Raw genomic sequence first — 20542 nt, 5'->3', positions numbered from 1 at the left:
GTTCAGTCAGAACTTAGAACTTTATTCCCTGGAGACGTTAGAAGTCTGATTGAACTGGTAGTCACATGGTCTTTTTTTGTTACCCTGCATGGAGGAGAGGAGTGCTGGAAAGCAAGTTAGTGAGGGATTAGTCTGTGCTCTGGAATGGATTTTGCATTATCATTATTTTGAAATGGGGTAGAAATGAGGATATGGCATTATCTTTTCTCTTGGATGGGGTAGAAGTGAGGATTTTGCATTATAATGCAAAGTCTCATTTTCACCCCACTTCAAAAAATGAAATTCTTCAAAAAAAGAAGCTCCAACTTCTTTTTTTGGAAGGTCTGATTGAACCTTTTTTAAACTGATAGTCACGTAGTCTTCTTTGGTTGCCCTGCATGGAGGAGAATGGAGCTGGAAATCAGGTTAGTGAGGGAATGGGATGGAAGTGAGGATTTTGCATTATGATTGCTTATAAATAAGTAAGAACCAGTAAAAGAGGAATGGAAAAATCCTTCTGTGAAGATCAGCATTTTTCAGTCTTGGCAAGATTAAGATGGGTGAACTACGTGCTACCTTGAGAATTTTGGGAATTGAAGTCCATGCACCTTAAAATTGCCAAAGTTGAGAAGCATGAGTTTACACTATAGCATAGGATTTTCCATTCCTGATTTATTTAGAGTCTGGTGCAATTAAATAAATCAGTTTTGATTTCCTTAACAAATCGTGATTAAAGCAATATGAACCATAGATGCAGATGTTTCATTACCAAACTAGGTAACATCATCAGTATTAGAAGGGAGTGGAGTTTGCTCTTATTTTCATATATTAGTAGCTTACCCTCAGTGTTGATCAGTTGCTTCACAAACAATATTTTGATTGGTGCCAGATCTCTATAGCCCAGGGGTGGGCAAACTTTTTGGCTCGGGGGCCTCATTGACTTTTAAAATTTGACAGACGGGCCGCCACCTGGTGTCAAAATGCCTGTCATTACAAGTAAAAATCAAATGAATGCAATCATTCAATCATTCACATCAAACCTTAATTCTGTACCAATCTTCGGTGGGCCGGATTAAAAAGACCAACGGGCCAAATGTGGCCCGTAGTTTGCCCACCCCTGCTATAGCCTCAGGCAAAGAAAAACTATTTTGCATACCTCCTTCAAATGTTCTTTAAAATACAGAATTCCCCAACATTCCTTTTGGAAACTCCAACATGCAAACTGTGATTACTCCTCCTAAAATGAATCTTCTTTACCTGGAGCTTCAAAATTTGCTGTTTGGTGGGAAGATATGTAGCTAAAAATCAGTCTACATTTAGTGTACATCTGATTTTGGGTTCCAACGTTAGGTTACATTTTTGGCTGATTATTTTATTTCTACTATTAGTAAGGAAATGAATGAGAAATCATCATTTTTATAATTATTCCTGAAGTGTGTGTGCATAAAAGGCAGCACTGATCACTGATCATAACAGGACAAGAACAGGGACTAGGCACCAGATCTACAGTAGCAGGGATTTACCACACTAGATGGAACCCAAGGGCTAGATCAGTGTCGCTCAGCTGAAAGATGTATGGATTTTAACTCCCAGAATTCTCTAGCAAGTCATCAAGGAGATTCCACAGAAGATTGTGGAGAAGAATAGAGCTAAGAATCTGTGAGAGTTCCAGATTCAGAAGGACAGGCAGGCATTAGATAATCTACCAGACACTAGTAGTAGACAGATTAATAGACAAAGACGAGAAGAGTTCAGGAGGTCAGGCAAGCTGGGCAAGGCAAAGCACCTCTTGACATGAGTGATGTGGAGTTAGTCATGCCCGCCTCAGTCACATGACTACCCAACAATGCCCACCCAGTCACTAAGCCATGCCCATCAAGCCATGTCCACAGAATTGGCAGTAAAATTTTTGGAATCACACCACTTATTAGTTTGTATGCTTGTTCTTGAGCAGCAAGTATTAAACCTTCCATTTCTTCCTTGATGGAAGAATAAGCCATGCCCATTTTGAGCTGTCATCACATTTTCCTTCAATGTTTTTCAAGTGCTGTCCATGCAAAGCTTTGGTTTTCTATTTATTTAATCTATCTTCCAGCTGTATTTCCTTATATTCTGCGGCTTTGCTCCGCATTAGGAGGGCTTCTCATTGAGTCCAATGCATCAAGAAAGAGACCAAGCCAGTTCAGTCTTGGATGAGCAGCCCCGAACACGTGCTCAGGGAAGCTCTTTTATTCAACACACATTGTTAAACGTCACAAAAGAGAAAGTTCAGTCTACTTTACATGTTAAAAGAGTGGGGGGTCTCAGTGGATACATTGTAGCACCCAATCACAGTGCTTAAGGGATACAAAGTAACCAATCCACACCTGCAGTCCAGCCAGTAGCCCAAGATGGGCAGCATCCTTTTTTTCCTGATAACCTGCTTTCAGCCTACGTGAGGTCTTGCAGGTATCGAAACTCCTTTGCCTACGTGAGGCTTTGGCATATGCCCAGGCTTTTAGATGTGGATTCGCTGCTGCATCTCCTCTGTTTTAGTTTTATGCAGAGGAATTTCTTCTGGTTCTTCGCTATAGCCCATACAGAAGCCCGTGCGCATGTTCTCATCGGGGTCCTCTGAGGGTATAGCTTTGAACAGAGATTCTTTTTCCCAGAGGGCATTGACCTGTGCAATGGCACGTTTTTCTGCTAGCAGTAACAGACTATTGGAGATGGTGCAAACAAAGATTGGTAATATACATGGAAGAATGACACACCCAGCAGCAATAATACCTATGAGCGCTACTATAGCTTGTAATCCTGGCAGGTTTTGGGAGCCAGGAGCCAAAGATATTTTTGAGGTCCATACCTCGCCATACTTGATCCAGATTGTAGGTTAATTGTCGCATCTCAGTAGTTAACTGCGCTACGACTTTGCCAACCTTGTCAATTTGAAGACAGCAATTTGTGAGATTAAACCTTCCACATACTGTTATGTTTCCTATAGAAGACATGTTGTTGAACAGTGATGGTGAGGCTTCTAAGGCTTGCCATGGCCACTGTTCTCCTGTGGTGGTTCCCCCAGACAAAGCAATTGGTTATTGCAAGTTGTTTTGCAATTTTTCTGCCATGTCCATGAATAGGTTTTTGCTATTATGCTGGTATCAGGGGCTTTATCTAACTTTCTTAAATTATTATACACCGACCAGCCTAATGATGTTTCCTTACCCTCATATATCACTTCTGTTTTTATAGTAATGTAGGTGTTTGGGTCTGCTCCTATGCCATCGATCCCTATACCATAGGTATCCATGGTGGGGTGTTGTCTGGAGATAGTGATCTCTACCTTGTTGTCCTTGGTAGATCCTGATACTTGTTTAAAATGTGACAGATGATTGCAGCCTGAGTACCCTCCCCCAGTGTAATCACAGACACAAGACCAACCTGAGCATTCAATGGAGCCCCCGCAAGGGATCCAATGATTAGGGTTTCCTATGGCCCAATTGATGGGCGTGGGACACAAATACTTATGATCATGAGCATATTTGGTTTTCCAATCATCTGACCCACAAGGATATCCCCCTGGTTTGGAACAAGCAATGCAAACATCAAAAGTTAAGACAATGGGGTCAGTACCATGCTTAAGCACAGTGGTGTGATTTAGGTAGTAAAGTTTTCCCTCCCCTTCAGGATCGGCTCTGCCAGAGGCTTTTGGAAGTCCGGCCCACAAAGTAACATTGAGGCGAACAGCTGTCTTGGGGTCATAGAAAATAGTTTTTGAGTTCATTTTGCATAACTGATACATAGTCCCATTATTCTGGCAAGTTTTCCCAGTAGAAAAGCATCTCTGTGGTTGCTGGGTATGGTAAATGAGAGTCAGTCGAGTGAAGCCTGCTTGTGTGGTTTTGGTCAAGCAGGGGGTGCAGTCATCTGGTTTGGTGGGTTTTTGTGATTTTTTAATCCTATGCAGCAAAGGGGGGTTCTGAATACGAGTGTCAGGCTGATTCACAAATTGTCTGTGATAATGATGAGGTGAGCGAGGTCTGAGGATTGTCCAGGAGCTGTAGGTGTTGCACGTAGAATCATGGAGGCATCGACCTGAACAATAGTAGGTGGTTGCAGTAGGATGGGATATGAGGAGTGTAGCTCGAGGGGGTTGTTCAAAGGTGTTGACCCGGAAAGAGGCATTGCTGGAGATGTAGGACCATGGCTGAGGAAGCGTTGACCATATGAGATAAGGGGGAAAAATGTCCCAGGATGCAGTGCAGGTCAGCAGGAGGGGGGTGTCTGGTGTGAAGTATGTTACTCTGGATGGAATGGAAACTTTGGAGGCGTGTGCAGCAAGGAGGAAGAGTAGGAGGATGAGGGTCAGCGAAGCAGCAGAGCAGATCATGTTGATATGTCTGCAGCTGGTGGTTTTGCTACCTTGGGGTGGTATGGTCTGACGTGCCATCCAGTAAACCACAGGACATGTACTGGGTCTGGCAGTTGGCGGTAGTATACCTGTGGTTTGGGAGAATCAGGAGGGGGGGGAAGGAAAAGTGTCGCTCCGCTGCTGTCGTAGCAGGGGTGCCAGAGAGATTGAGGAAATAAAGCGTATAAAGGCAAAGATTAAGGGTGTTTTGCATCGCCGGGAGGCCAAGGGTTTTTTTCCCTTTGGTCAGATGTCGTTCTAGTGCTGTCTTTAAAGTTAAATTGGCTCTCTCTGCCAGGGCTTGTCCCTGGCTGTTGTAAGGGATCCCAAATTTGTGGGTGACCTGCCACTTAGAGCAAAATTCTGACATAGCCACACTAGTGTATGCAGGACCATTGTCTGTTTTTATTTCGTTTGGGCGTCCCAACGATGCAAAGGTGCGAATGCAGTGGTTAATGACATGTTTAGAGGCTCCTCTCTGCAGGGTTGCCATTATGAACCCTGAATAAGTATCAATTGTGACATTCAGGTACTTCCAGGGGCAAATGGAGGAAACTGAGTAACGTCCATTTGCCATATTTCACAGGCTTTCAACCCGCGGGGATTTACTCCTAAGGGGATGGAATTGGCTTGCTGACTGCAGGTGGGGCATTGCTGTCTGATGGCTGAGGCTTCTGCCATGGTAAGGTTAAAATGTTTCATGAGGGCTTTGGCATTTTGATGAAAGTAAGAATGGCTTTCCCAGGGAGTTAGGGTGTGCGTGGTCATAATACCTGCAGCCGTTTGATCAGCCACGTCATTGCCTTCCTGGAGAATTCCTGGGAAAGGCTGGTGGCTGCGAATGTGGGCTAGAAAGAGAGGGTGTTGTCATTGCGCAACAAGCTGTTGCAGTGTAACAAAAAGAGAGAGAAGGTTCTTGTCAATAGCGGGAGAGAGGTAAGAGTCGTGGATGGTAGAGACTATTTGGGTAACATACAGGCTGTCCAAGATCAAGTTGAGGGGTTCGCTGAAATTTTGGAGGACTAGTATGGTTGCAGCAAGCTCAGCCCTTTGTGGTGAAGTCTGCACAGGGTGGTTTTGGTGTGCCATGCTCCATTCTTTGCAAGCGCATGCCCCTCGTTCCCTGCTGCCATCAGCAAATATAGTCAGGGCACTGACCAAAGGTTGTTTGCTGATGGGAGAGGAGAAGGAGATGGGTATGGTTCGAATGATCTGAAAACGTGGGTCAGCGGGTGGGTGGCAGGAGACTAGCCCAGGCCAGTCGGATAAGGCCAACTGAAGCTCCTGGGACTTTTGGAATAGAGGTTCCCAAATTTGCAGCGAGAAGGGGATAAAAAGTGTGGAGACATCTATCCCCATGAGTGCTTTTGTGCGGCTCCTACCCTTTACGATTAATTGAGCCAATTGAGCTGGTTTGGAAGTGATGGAGCATCGGGGCATGTGGGAGAGATGGATCCACTCTAAGATGTGGAGCTTTTGGTCCTTTTGGGTCACTGCCACAGTTATGAGCCTTGGGGTGGCTAGAATGACCATATCAAGAGGAGTATTGGCAGCGGCCCTATCCACCCATATTCTACGTATGTTCTCTTCTATATGGGTCAGCGCTTGAAGCTGAGGTTGCTGCAAGGATATTTTGTCAGCTGGCCCTTTTCCCCAAGTAAGGGCTTCGAACAGCGGAGAAAGAGTGTCAGTGGTTAGTGACAGGAAAGGTCTGGCCCAATTAATGGTGCCCAGATATTGTTGAAGCTGAACCAGGGTAGGTTGAGGAGGCAGAGAGAGTGAGGGGAGTGAAGGATAGGCAGTAGTTGAGAGCAGCGCCTAGATATGCATAGGGAGTCAGCACTTGTACCTTTTCAGGCGCTATGTGCAGGCCTCCCCTTGCGAGGATGGCTTTCAGGAAAGAGAACGAAGCAAACACTGTACCTGGGGGTCCAGGAGCAGCAACAAGGATGTCATCCATGTAATGATACACCAGAAATTGTGGATAGGCAGAACGATAGGGTAACAGGACCTTATTTACATAGTGCTGACACATGGTGGGGCTGTTGAGCATGCCCTGAGGTAGGACTTTCCATTGAAAGTGAGAGGAGGGAGAGGAGTTATTCAAGCGAGGCAGAGTAAAGGCGAACAAGGCGCAGTCAAGTTCATGCAGTGGGATAGAAAAAAAACAATCCTTTAGGTCAACAACCATGAGATCAAATTTTTCAGGGATGATATTGGGATTTGGCAGACCACATTGTAATGCCCCCATTGGTTTTATAATCATGTTCAAGGCACTCAAATCCTGTAAGAGCCACCATTTCTCTGATTTTTTTCTTTACAACAAAAATGGGGGTGTTGTATGGGCTGACAGATGGTTCAACGTGCCCTTTGACAATTTGGTCTTGGACAAGTGATTGCAAGGCTTCTAATTTGTCTATAGTGAGGGGCCACTGATCCACCCAAACAGGCTCTGTGGTTTTTAGTTGCAGCAGTGGGGTTTCAGTGGAGGATGCCATTAGTCTATGATGAGTTTTGCATTAAGTTGAGACATGAGATCACGGCCCCACAGGTTAGTGTGTAGTGGAAGCACCAAGGGTTGGAGGTAGGCAGTGCGAGAGATGTCTGATGAACTCACCGGTAGCCAGTGTTTGCTACGGTGGGCGTGCTGAACTCCTCCCACTCCCCAAACGGCTGGGGTAGTTTCCGGGGGCCAATCGTCCGGCCACTCAGCCGTTCGGATGACACTAACATCAGCTCCAGTATCTAAGAGACCCGAAAAGACCTTATCATTGATTGTGAATTGTAATACAGGCCTGGCTCGTTCCATAGATTGATGGACAGTGAATGCCCAGGAATCTTCAGTTTTAACAGGTACTGGAACAGCAGTTGCCACTAGTTCTCCCTTGCTAAATTTTGTGGGAGTATTTCCAATTACCGCTATGGCAACTGAGGAAAAGTCATCGGAATCTCTCAGAAATGGAGATGCAATAATTCCTTTTGCCATGAGGTCCCAGATGGGATAAATTATGAGGGGCGTCATGGCAGGAGGGATGGTTTTCAGACATGTGGGGAGAAAGTACACAGTGCCTGGGATGTCAATTTCCATATCTTCAGAAGCAACTAATTGGAAAGATATGGTGTCAGCCTTTGGAGTGGGGCTGGTTGACTGCCCCCCCTCTAGTTTCCCTGTGGTTGTGGGGTGCTGCTGCGACACTGGTTTGCCCAGTGGTACCCTTTTTTGCACCTTGGGCAAATTGTTTTTGGCTTGTTGTTGTTTTGTGGATTGTCCCTAGCCCTACATTGTGCTTTGAGGTGGCCTGGTTTCCCACAATTGAAGCAATTCCCAGCCGGCCTGTTTTGAGAATTTGCTTGCTGCAGGGCCATTGCCAGGTGTTCCATATTGTAGGAAACAGTCCTCACGATTCTGCAAGCCTTTAGATAGTCCGAGAGGGAAGCCCCCTCGGGCAGCCAGAGGCTGCAGAATCCTTTTGCAATCCTCATTTGCATTCTCAAAGGCTAATTTCAACAGAAGCTCTCTGCGGGCCTCTCCATTTGAAATTTGCCTCTGGACAGCCTTTTGGAGCTCCTCTGATGAATTCGGCATAAGGCTGATGTGATCCCTGGGTAATTTTGGAAAAGGAGCCTATGGCCCCAGAGGCAGGATCATCGACCTTATCAAGGGCTTTGATAGCAATGATACTGACAGGCGAGAACTCACTGTGGGATCGTTGTCTGGGATGTTAAGTCAGCAAATCGGCCCATGCCAAAAATTTGATCTGCTTTTGAGCCACGATCGTGAGCAACATTCTCAGCTTCGGCACGAAAGTCTGATTCCCACACAATGTACTGCGGTCCTGTCAGTATCATTCGGAAGAGGTTTTTCCAATCTTGGGGTAGCATAAAAAAGGAGGTGCTGATGGTGTTAATGAGACCTCTGACATACGGTGCCTGAATGCCATACATGGCCACAGCTTGTTTTAAATCTCTAATTAATTTCATGGATAAGGGTTCAAGCCTAGGTACCATATTCCCAGCTCCATCCCCCACATATTCTATGGGGCAGAGGGAGAGCTCCTTTAGGGTAAGAGAGCCCTCCTTGCGCCCCTGTGCCATGGCTTGTGCAACTGCTCCCATGGGTGTCTGATCCCCCGCAGGATTTAATTTAGGAGGAACCGAGGGTTCAGGAGCTGTGGGGGAAGAGGCTTCCAGTGGGAGAGCGTCTTTGGTTTTGGTCTCAGCAGCATAGGGAGGGGGACCTCCCGCAGGGGTGTGTGTGCCAGCATTAGTCAGCGCTGAGCTGTGAACTTTTAAACATTCCATAATTATCCACCAGCTGGTTAAAATCTTTGGCGGAGCCCTGGGAGTATCATGAAAAAAGTCACCCAAACGTTGCCATGTGGAGACTTTTAAGGACCCCTTTTCTGGATAAGCCGGACACTGCGTGTGGATGTACTTTAAAAGGGCTATGAGGTCCTTTTTAGTTGGAGCCGGGAGCGTTTTGCCCTGACTCCTAAGAATCAAAATTGAGCTCTTCGTTAATTCCCTTAATTCTTGCAGATGCACCATCTGCGCTTTAGAGAATTTCCCGCCCATACTCACCTGAAGGGAGGATTTTCTCCTGGGGAGGGATCCGTGACACTAGACGGCGTCCCTGGGTTGCAACTGGCTCGTCCAGCCAGGTGAGATGGGAGGTCGAAGGCGGGTGGGTCTGCTTCTTTTCAGCAGATCACGTCGGGGTCACCAGATGCGGCTTTGCTCCGCATTAGGAGGGCTTCTCATTGAGTCCAATGCATCAAGAAAGAGACCAAGCCGGTTCAGTCTTGGATGAGCAGCCCCGAACACGCGCTCAGGGAAGCTCTTTTATTCAACACACATTGTTAAATGTCACAAAAGAGAAAGTTCAGTCTACTTTACATGTTAAAAGAGTGGGGGGTCTCAGTGGATACATTGTAGCACCCAATCACAGTGCTTAAGGGATACAAAGTAACCAATCCGCGCCTGCAGTCCAGCCAGTAGCCCAAGGTTGGCAGCATCCTTTTGTTCCTGATACCTGCTTTCAGCCTACGTGAGGTCTTGCAGGTATCAAAACTCCTTTGCCTACGTGAGGCTTGGCATATATCAAAACTCCTTTGCCTACGTGAGGCTTTGGCATATGCCCAGGCTGTTAGATGTGGATTCACTGCTGCATATTCTGCCTCTGCTTCTGTTTTTTTTACAATGTTCTTTGTTTTTAAAGCCTGCAGCAATTTTTCTGTACTTTGGTTCAGATAATCATTCTGTTTTTGTTATTGCTATTGTTATTTGTATTATTATTATTATTTAAAAATGAAACTCAGTCAACTGAACATTTAAAAACGTATCACAAATATCACTGACTGGCTCCAATGGTTGATACAGGTTGCTGACAGCATCCTAGGTATCAACAAGGATCTTCTTAAAATGTATGTTGTTTTGAGTAGCAAAATCTTTGCAACTTCCTGGCATTATAGCAGGAAGCTGCAAATTCTTGAGGTATTTTGCAAAAATCTTGGACATTGTACCAAGTACCCCAATGACAATGGGTATCACTGTTACATGTTTCATCCAATAATTGTGTAGTTTCGATATCCAGGTCGTGATATTTCATAATTTTTTCCAGTTCTTTTTATTTGAATTATGATTATACATTTTTGTCATTCTTACAATGGTCAGAATCTCAGAAATAGTAAAGAATTAAACAAACAAAGGTGGGTCACCTTGAAAGCAAATCTTTGCCCTAAACTCAAGAGGGCTATATTGACATTCTGAACCTTGAAAATTCTGACAAATGAATTCTGAACAAAAGAGAATAACTGTATGATTCATTAAAATGATATAATTGCAAAAAATGTAGAGGACACTAAATTTAAATAAGCAATCTCCAATTTTCAATAACTTGATCCAATTGACTGCTTTTGAGTAAATGTGAAGGATGCAGGATATAAGTATCTATTATGAAAAGGATATTAATTGTTAATAGCTGCTAAAATGGATCAATCAATTAGATGGTATCAAGTCAATGTTGTCTCTAAATTGCCTACATGATGATCCTTCTGGTTCTTCAGGTTTTCCAAGGATGCATCTATTGCTGATGCAACTTAGTCTGTATAACTTGCTGATTGTTCTCTTTCCTCTTCTCTTTCCTTCTACCTTTCACAGCAACAAAGCTTTTTCCAGAAATCTAGCTCTTTGCATAATATGTCCAAAGTAAAATAATTTAAATCTGATGATTTGTATCTTGAGAACTCTGGCTTGACTTGTTTGTTAGGTCTACTTTATTTTCTTGGCTATACATGATATTCTCAGGCATAAAACTAATGTTCAGAGACTTTAATAAACTTCCCATTCTTGTTTTTCAAAGCTGAAATTGCTAAGAGAAGGATGTAATGTTTATGTCATATTCTTGTTTTCTTAGGCTTCAACCTGGATAATACTATGAAGAAAGACAACCAGTCCTGTTTGAGTGAGATGATCTTAATAGGTTTCTCAGATTTCAAGACAGTACAAGAGCTTTTATTTTGCCTGGTTCTAATATTCTACTTCATAGCTTTGATGGGCAATAGCTTTGTTTTGATCCTCACCATTTTTAGTCCTACGCTTCACACCCCAATGTACTTTTTCCTCTGGAACTTGTCCTTTTTGGAAATTGGCTACACTTCCTCCATCAGTCCAAAGATGCTAGTCAATTTGTTATCAGAGAATCAGACTATATCCTTTTGCGGCTGTGGATGTCAAATGTGTTTCTTCATTCTTTTTAGTGTCACTGAACGTTGTCTTCTTTGTGTCATGGCATATGACCGCTATGTTGTCATTTGCAAACCTTTGCAATACCCATATATCATGAACTGCAGAGAATGTGTTCATTTTGTTGCTGCAACATTGACTTTTGGGATTTTGGTGGGTTTGGGGCAATCTGTTTCAATCTTCACCCTTCATTTCTGTGGGTTGGATAGAATCAGCCATTTCTTTTGTGATATTATGCCTGTTTTAAGACTGACTTCCACTGATACTTACAAAAATGAAGTGGCCAATGCCATACTAACCATGGTGTTTTCCCTAATACTCCTTTTGCTCATCCTTTTTTCCTACATCCTCATCATCTCTACTATTCTCAGGATGCCAGTGGCCAAGAACAGGCAGAAAGCCTTTTCAACTTGTTCCTCACATCTCACTGTTGTTCTCCTGTACTATGGAACAATCACTGCTGCCTACATTCATCCCAATTCAGCAAATTCTCAGGACAATAACAGGTTTCTTGCCCTCCTCTACACAGTAGTGACCCCAAGCTTGAACCCTATCATTTACAGCTTGAGGAACAAAGAGATAAAATCTGCTTCCACAAAAACAGTAGCAAAGCTATGCGTCTTCCTTGGGTAAAAATCCAGTTACATCTGTTGGTTTCATCTCTTCATATGGTGACTGTTCTTGTGCACATATTTATGGGTAGAAGTAATTCTAGAAAATAACAGTAGTCAATGTTATCTTAAGAAGAACACAGATATGACGCTAGATTTATTTTAAAAAGGGGAAGGGCCATGCCAGGATACCTAAGTTTATTATTTTGATAGAGTACAAAGAAAGGATTGGACGCAAAGTTCCTTACAAGGAATTGTCACTGCCATTGTCATAGCAAGCTCAAGCTCAGATGAGAAGAGTGATAATTAGCATCCAGTTCCAGTGTGGCTGCCTGAGTAGCTCCAAACAAAGGAGATGGGGGCATCCAGTGACCAGTAGGCAAAGCTGCTGCCAGTCTCTGAAAATGAGAATTTATCACTTCCAAGTGCAAGAACTCACTGTGCAGAGAGCAGAGCAGAGCAAAAGCATTCTCCATGCAAGAAAAGAACTTTGCCCTTCCAAATGAGCAACATTGGAATTGCTTGACCTGGATGACTGAGAATATGCATAGACTTTGGGGTTGTGTCCATTTAAGAACAGCAAGCTCCAGTTTCTCTGTTGCAACAACTATTGGTTTATTTAGACTTTGTGTGTTTTGTCTCCCAACATGGAGCCTAAGAACTTTGATTCTAGATCTGGTCTACCCAATGAACCTTCTTCATTTGGACCTTTGGACTTTGTTTGACCAGTCTTGTGGCTCCTGTTTTGGATTAGAACTCTCCTAAGACAAACTTACTGGACTTTTGGGGACTTGTCTCTCTGCTGTGAGCACGCATGCATATTGAACTCTTGTTTCCTTTGCCACTTGTTTATTTACTTCACAAAGTTAACAGCCCTGATGTTAAAACTAGAGCATGTCCACTCCAACATCCAGATAAACAGGAATTAACACCAGACAAACAGCTAGAAAACAATTCCTGATCAAGGAATTATCATGGAGAAAACCACACGTCCACCAACAATGGCAGGGGAAGTTAATTTGTAAAAATAGGGAATAAACTCCACATTCACTAGTTTTTATGATGTTATCTAGTTGGCTAATAAAACATCTGCAGGCAACACTCTTTTCACTTTCTGCTTCTGGAAGGATACAGATCAAAGCAGAAGTGGTATTCAGCAGGTTCTCCGCTCCTGAGTCCCAGATGATTAGCTGGGTCTTCTTTTGTTGCCCTGCACAGGAGAAAGGAGCTGGAAAGCAGGTTAGTGGGTGGGAGGGAATGGGATTTTGCAATAACCTTCTCCCTGGAGTGGGGTGGGAATGGAGATTTTGCAGTAACCTTCCCCTGCCATGCCTACCAAGTCATGCCATGCCCACCAAGTTATGCCCACAGAACCAGCAGTAAAAATTTTTGAATCCCACCACTGGATCAAAGGGTTAAATATGGGAATAATAATTCCATACAACATACTCATCTGCTTGTTTATGTACTGAATGGTACCTGGGTATAGCTAGGTGTACTTGGCATCATGTATTCCTAGATGATGTGAATCTAGGAAATCAAGGTAATTAGAAAAAACTGCCACACTAAGTACACCTATTCTTACAAGATAGAATACCCCCCTCCCATGGGGTTCTACCATTATATTATACTTTTCCAAGATATTAGGGGAAAACCAGAATTTCAGAAAGGCTAATGGGGTCATTGACTATCAAAGTGAGGCTGTTCCATAGGACACACTCATTGCATAGAAGATATGCCTCCTGGATTCCACAAAATACCATTTTTACACAGAAGGGACTCAGAGTATAACTATCCTGCTGGATCTAGTAGTATCAACACAAGCTCCTGCAATCGGTTGGTCTCGTAAATAATTTAACTCTATGCCATGCAGGGATTCAAAGGAGACAACCAGAATTTGAACTGCATCTGAAACCTACTGAGAACCAGGCCAACTCACATAGTAACGGGGTTTTTTTTATTTGAAAACAAACTTTATTGAATACAAAAAATTAAAATATACAAATATACAACTCAAAAGACAAAGATCCATACAGATAAACGTCACAATAATCTCTGTGCTAAAACTAATTCAACTTTCCTTTAATACCTTTGACAGTGAGTTAAACATTTCCTAAATTATATTATGTGGCAGTTATTTCTTGCTATAGGTTCTCTGTTATTTATGTTCTATCAAACATAATATTCTGTTATTAATGTTTGTTGTTGGATTATACTTATTTATTTTTACCGATAAATTCCTTCTATTGATTGTTTAAAGAATGAGGGAGTCTAAGACTAACATTAACAATTCCTGTTTGTTATTGTATGTATCATAATCTCAATCTGGAATAAGTGGTACGATTGACTAGCACGTAAAAACACGAAAAGGGGAATCAAGGGGGAGAAAACAAATTTATGAAACAGATTATGATACCATAGTAATGGTTTTATCTGGATGTCCCTTGATATACCAGAAAACTGCCATATTCTGAATTGGTTGCAGTTTCTAAAAGTATTCTGAAACGCAGTTTCACCTAGATGAATAGAATAGAATAAAATTCTTTATAGGCCAAGTGTGATTGGACACACAAGGAATTTGTCTTGGATCCCATTGAGTAGGCTGTTCGAGATGAGACCAAGGCATGAACAATGATATTTTGTAATGAACAATGCTTCCTAATTCAGCAATGGCCAGAAGTAGTATCCAAGATGGTTTTATGTACAAATTGTCTTGGTCTTGGCTGCCACTTGTCATCTTCTCTTCATGCAGAGTCCCTCAATCCTATAGATCACAATCATATCTCCTGTCTGAAAATTCTTATCCTCTAGAACTAACTGATTTTAAAAGCAAACTGCAGGTTGTCAACATACAGCAGAGAATCTTGATCAATAACTTTCTTGGAGATAAGATTAAGTCTCTTCTACAGTAGAAAAATTCTGCTGCATTCTACATCCAAAGAATACTGAAAAATCTCCATTGTTTTTAAATTTGGTCAGTAATTATCATTTATTTGAATATTATTAAAAACAATAAAAATAAGTAATTTGTGTAGCACACATTATTTAGATATGTTTGGTTAGTCAGATCTTTCCCCTGTAGTTTTTTTTTTTATCTAAAGGTAATTTTTAAAATGATTTCTTTGGTTAGGATATGGGAGTTTTATTTGTAGTGCTTTATTATTGTTTACTTCTATGTTGTTCTGTGAAGAAAGAGTACAATGGTTAATCTCTGAAATTCTGCTTTGGTGAAGAATATTCATCCCTTGATTATTGAAAAAAAAGCAGTGGGCCCCGCTTGCAATGAATGGGATCCCAGAAGACATTTTCCTAAATCAGCTTTCCTGAGTATATCCTCCTCCTGCTGTGTTAAAAAAAAATACAGTCTTCAAGTGAATTAGGGCCTACAAGCCAAGAAACTATGCCAGAGATCTTTTTCATCACAATGGCATAGGAGTACAAACACAGTCCAGTTCATTAGCATCCCTACCACTCCAGAAGACTTTGTGTCACCCAATCAGGGTGGCTATCTCCTTGTTAGCATCCAGAAAATTCCTAAAATTCCTATCCATCAGGATTAGATTCAGCAGTCCATCTGCATTTACAAGACAAAGGCCACTCTTTTGAAGACAGCGAAGTCCACATTTTGGACAGAAAGGACTGTTTGAAAGAAGGGTCAAGGAGGCCATCTAGGTCAAAATTGAACAGTCCTCTTTCAACACAGAGGGAGGGATACAATCCTCCGGGGACATGGCCAACAGCCAACATGCCCAGAGAATCTCCCCTCTCTAGACCAGTGATGGCTAACCTTTTCAGCTTGGTGTGTCAAAAATCGGGAAAAAGTGTAGCCTTCCTTGGGTCATGTGTCACTTCAAGAAATATCAATAATTTGGTAATATTTGCAGTCCTAATAAAGAAAGAGTTATATTTTTAATATATTTATTATATTTATTAGTTTAAAAAGCAAAAAACAAATAATGATTTACCTTAGTGACATTTCTGTTGCTGAATTGCATTTGCTAAATCTTCAATTGCAGGGTTGTATTTGGTGCACTTCAGGGCCAAGCAAGCACTGCTAACTTCATCTGTCCATCTGTTTCTTTTATTTGTTTTAATATTATTTAATGCTGAGAATAAGGTCTCACAAAAGTACGTTGAAGGAAAAATTGTGAGTAAAGCCATTCCTAGATTTTTCAAGGCACTAAAAGTGTCTGGTAATCTGTTCCAAGCACTCAAAATTTCCTGTTCGTAGTGGCAGTCTTCTTCATTCTCCAAACGATTTCTTTCCAGATTCTCAAGCTTGGACCTCAAATCGACAAACACTTGAATCCAGATGCTGTCTTGAAATTCAGCAAGTTGCATCTCCAAATCATCAATTTTCATCCATTTGAAACTATTTAATTCTAAAGTACTGTAGACTACTACATCTGGATACTTAATTATTTTAATGGTCTGTTCAAGGCTTCTAAATTGATTAAATCTTTCACTGAACTAGTCAAATAATGAGTTCACAATATCATGGTACTTCATGTGCATGGGCTCTATTTCATTTTGTACAGTTGTGCTGGCATTTTTTACTTGTGGAAAATACTTATACATTTTACTTTCTATATCTCGCTTAAAGATTTTAAGTTTACTTTGAAAGGCTTTTATGTATCCAAACATAACATCAATACTTTTGCCAAAACCTTGTAATTTTAAGTTGAGCTCATTCATATGAACAGAGATATCTGTGAAAAACATCAAAAAGTAAACCCACTTATGATCATTGAGCTGAGGAAAGTTTGCAAGATCCTTATTCTCAAGAAAAAGCTTAATTTCATAAAAGCACTTCACAAATCGCTCAAGTACTGTTCCTCGGCTTAGCCACCTCACATTATTGAACATCAGCAGTCCACTGTAGGTTGAATCAACTTCCTGTAACAGTGCTTGTGAAGAGGTCGAGCAGCTATGAAATTCACTATTTTTGTTACAACTGATATTAAAGCATTTAATTCTGTGAATCCTGCTTTGGCACACAAAAACTCCTGATGGATAATACAATGAAAAGGAACAAGTGGATGTCCAATAGCTTCCATAAACAACTTCACAAATCCTACACTTTTTCCCACCATATTGGGTGCCCCATCTGTTGTCACTGACACAACTTTACACACATCAATGCTTAGGTCACGGAATGTTTTACATATTTCCTTCCCTGATTTACTTGTTGGCACTGATTCTAACTTAATCAACTATTCCCTCATTGTGAGGCAGCGGTGACACCATGCCTCCACGCAACAAGCAGGGAGCAGTGATTGGAGCAGAGCACAGGCAGCCTCTAAATGTGCAGGTTTTCCTCACACCAACAGGCGTGTCAGTCAAAGTGCCTTGGCGTGTCATAAGTGACACGTGTGTCATAGGTTAGCCATCACTGCTCTAGACTGTTGTTTGTTTTAACAACAAAAGGAGCAGGCTTCCTTTTGTCTGCTTGACTTTCTAAGGTTAAGGAAAGTGAGTCCAGAAGTATTTCATGAGAAGAGCATTATTATTATACACCTCCGCTTGCAACAGAATATCCTACACCACCCGGCTTGAGATTTTGGGCTTGGACAACCTAGAACTACACCGCCTATGGTTGGACTTAAGCGTAGTACACAAAATTATCTGCTACAATGTCCTGCCAGTCAGTGACTACTTCAGCTTCAACTGCAACAATACAAGAGCATACAACAGATACAAACTCAATGTAAACTACTCCAAACTTGATGGCAGAAAGTATGACTTCAGCAACAGAATGGTCAATGCCTGCAATGCACTACCTGACTCTGTTGTTACATCCTCTGACCCCCCCCCCACTCCTTCAACCTCAAACTATCCACTATTGGTCTCACCCCATTCCTAAGAGGTCAGTAAGGGGCATGCATAAATGCACAATCATGCCTATCGTCCCTGTCTTACTGTCCCCATTTCCTGTATTCATACTCATGCTTATTCTTATATCTATTACCTTGTAAGTGATTGACAAATAAAATAAATAAAATAAAAAAGGTCCCAGAATCATCCCTCAAGATCCAGCAACAGCCTGAAAGCAGTTTTAGAAGCTGAGCTTCGAAGATAACTGGGTGATCTGAAACTGAGAGGCAAGGTTGTTGGATAAAACAGCTCTTTTGGTTTTTATTTTTCATTTCTTAAACAATTTATGACACTATTATCTATACAAGCTATAGAGGCTGTCTTTAGTTACAGCCTACCCCCACTTTTTGAAATTTTGAACACTATTATTGAGACTGTAAAACAACAGGGAGAGTGGATTGCTAGAGGCAGTCAAAATAAGGAAGCATGGAATATTCTTTTTCTAAAAAAAATATAAGGATAAAAAATGTGGCTTTAACTTACTACTTTTAAAATAATTAGTTCTGTATTGTTTAGTTGTGGGTGGTTGAAGTCTGTCGATATTTAAGGGTTTGGATTGGCTGAGAAAAGAAAAAAATAATTAAATGAATAAACAAATAACAGTCTCTGACCACTAGAGGGAGCTACGAGGATGCCTAATCCTAAACTGGTGTCGGTTATAAAACAAATTCTTGATCAGTTCTTGGAGAAGATTTGTCATTTTGTGAATCAGCTAAAATATATTAACCCTATAGATATTAAAATAGAACATGAAACACAGCTAGGTGTAGAAAATGGAGAACGACTCTCTAAAAGAATGCAAATGACCAGCTGTCTGCAAGGAGTATAAATACCTCTGCACCATCCAGTCAGAACTGAAGAAGCCTCTTGAATGAGAAGCGAAATGTCTTCAAAGAAAAAGCGGAAAGTCCAGTCACCTCTTGAAAAGCACCTTTAGCATTCTAAAATGGGTCTTTTTCCATAATGCTTTCAGGGAAAAGAACATCAAGGGACTGAAGACTACTGTCCATTGGTATCTTAATTTGTACTTATGGGACATTTTTTACGTTTAAGATTTAACTGGTTAACTATGGAGAATGTTCTTATGGATATTATTATTACCTTGGTTTATAATGTAAGTACCTGGAATATTGATTACATGAACAGCCTTTAAAATTTAGATGACTTCATAATATCATATTTCTGTTGGAAACAGGATGGGACATATTAAAAATGATTCTCTGCCCAAAGATTTTCTTTATGTTTATTGATCCCCATGGCAGAATATTAAAAATTATTTATTTATTTATGTCATTTATTTATTTATTTTGTCAAGCGATTATAACAGGTATAAGTATAAACATGGTTATGAATACATGAAATGGATACGAATAAGAAAAAAAGAAACAATAGGACAGGGACGGTAGGCACATAGGTGCTCTTATGCACGCCCCCCTACAGACCTCTTAGGAAAGGGTTGAGGTCAATAGTAGACAGTCTAAGGTTAAAGTTTTTGGGGTTTGAGGAAGAAACCACAGAGTCAGGTTTCGTGCGGTTTACCTTGAGTTTGTATCTATTGTGTGTTCTTGTATTGTTTTGGTTGACGCTGAAGTATTCATTGACAGGCAGGACATTGCAATTATTAATACATTAAAAATTATGCCACTGGTAGGCTTTATTTTTTGGATTACAATTTCTGTAAGACCAGCCACATGGCAAATGATCAGGTAGAGACAGTTGGGCTTTAAAATTTTTAGCAACGGGTTCTCTACCCGGCTGCTGGATGGGTGTGGCCATGGTGGGTGAGGCCTAGATGGCCTCCTGCACCATGTTGGGGGGGGGATTTTACCCTCCCTGGGCTTCGGAGGCTTTCCTTGATCCTCCAAGAGAGTGAAAATGGCCTCCGTGGGCTCTGGAGGCTCCCTGGAAGCCAGAAACGTTCCCTAAGATCCAGGTTGTCCTTTGGTAATTCAATTTACCAAATCCCCAGGAAGACTCCTTGTACGTCTGTTCTGAGACCTTGTTAGATTAAAAAGTCCTCCAATTTTTCTGGGATTTCAGATCTTCTGGAAATCAACAAAAATATCTATCTTCTGTTCAATTCTGTGTGATTCTTGGAGTCGGCCTGGATAAGTTTGTGCTGTTTTCTTGGCAAGGTTTTGCCATAAGATTAATGCCTCATATTTTATCAGAGATTGTGTTTGGTGGTGTGATTTCTTACATGGGGCATGCTCAAGGCAAGAAATTTTGTTTTTAGAAGAGTGAAATAGTACAAGAGTTTTATTCTCAACAGTTTGTTCATGCATTGTCATGGGAAAGATTCTAACTGCTTATTTCAACACATTTTCATGCTCTATTTAGCTAGAAAAAGCAGCCTTTATCTAACAGGAATGGCTGGTCACTGATGATAAACAATGGGTACAAATTGCATTTAATGGAATATTGAGCTGTTTTTCATCTAAATCATTTTTCTCCAATGCTCATCCACTCCAGGACTCAGCATTTCCAGCCATAATCTCTATAAACAATGTAAAATTTGAACTGAAACAAACCAAAGGAAAATGTAAAAGAGTGGCACCTTCAATTAAACATGCACTATTAACTCAAAGAAGATTGATTTTAAAATCTTAAGATTGACAATTTTGACAAATTACTTCTGAGAAAGGATCCTATAATAATCCAATCTAGGTGGGTCCAGGTCCTAGAATGGTTTACATAATTCATAAGGATGGAATGATGACAGCCAAAATGGACACGATGCTAAATTAAAACTGTAGTTTTCCTTTTATATAGAATGTCATCCAAGCTACTATTTCTGAGGAAACAGGCAAAGGAAGGAAAGGAAAATAAAGGAAGCAATATATAGATTTCTAATGTGTGAAGCCCATTACACTGTTAGTAATTCTAAAGAATACTTATTGAATTCATTGTTTAATGTTCCTCTTGTTTTTAGCCTTTGATCTGG

General features: G+C 41.3%; 1 protein-coding gene across 1 annotated transcript; it reads left to right on the top strand.

The window, feature by feature from the left end:
• The first annotated feature begins 10788 nt into the window (after window positions 1-10788).
• On the top strand, window positions 10789-11746 carry LOC113454460 (olfactory receptor 10A2-like). Its single transcript, XM_026725831.2, has one exon. The coding sequence runs from the start codon at window positions 10805-10807 to the stop codon at window positions 11744-11746; it is 942 nt and encodes a 313-aa protein (XP_026581616.2). The 5' UTR covers window positions 10789-10804.
• The last annotated feature ends 8796 nt before the right edge of the window (window positions 11747-20542 follow it).

The sequence above is a fragment of the Pseudonaja textilis genome, chromosome Z (genome assembly GCF_049901715.1).
Source record: "Pseudonaja textilis isolate UNSWEBS1 chromosome Z, rPseTex1.2, whole genome shotgun sequence".
Lineage (NCBI taxonomy): Eukaryota > Metazoa > Chordata > Lepidosauria > Squamata > Elapidae > Pseudonaja > Pseudonaja textilis.
This window is presented reverse-complemented; position numbering and strand designations above follow the sequence as displayed.

Bases quoted from the DNA above. Each gene is read 5' to 3' on its own strand.
- LOC113454460 (XM_026725831.2), top strand. From the start codon at position 10,805: ATGAAGAAAGACAACCAGTCCTGTTTGAGTGAGATGATCTTAATAGGT.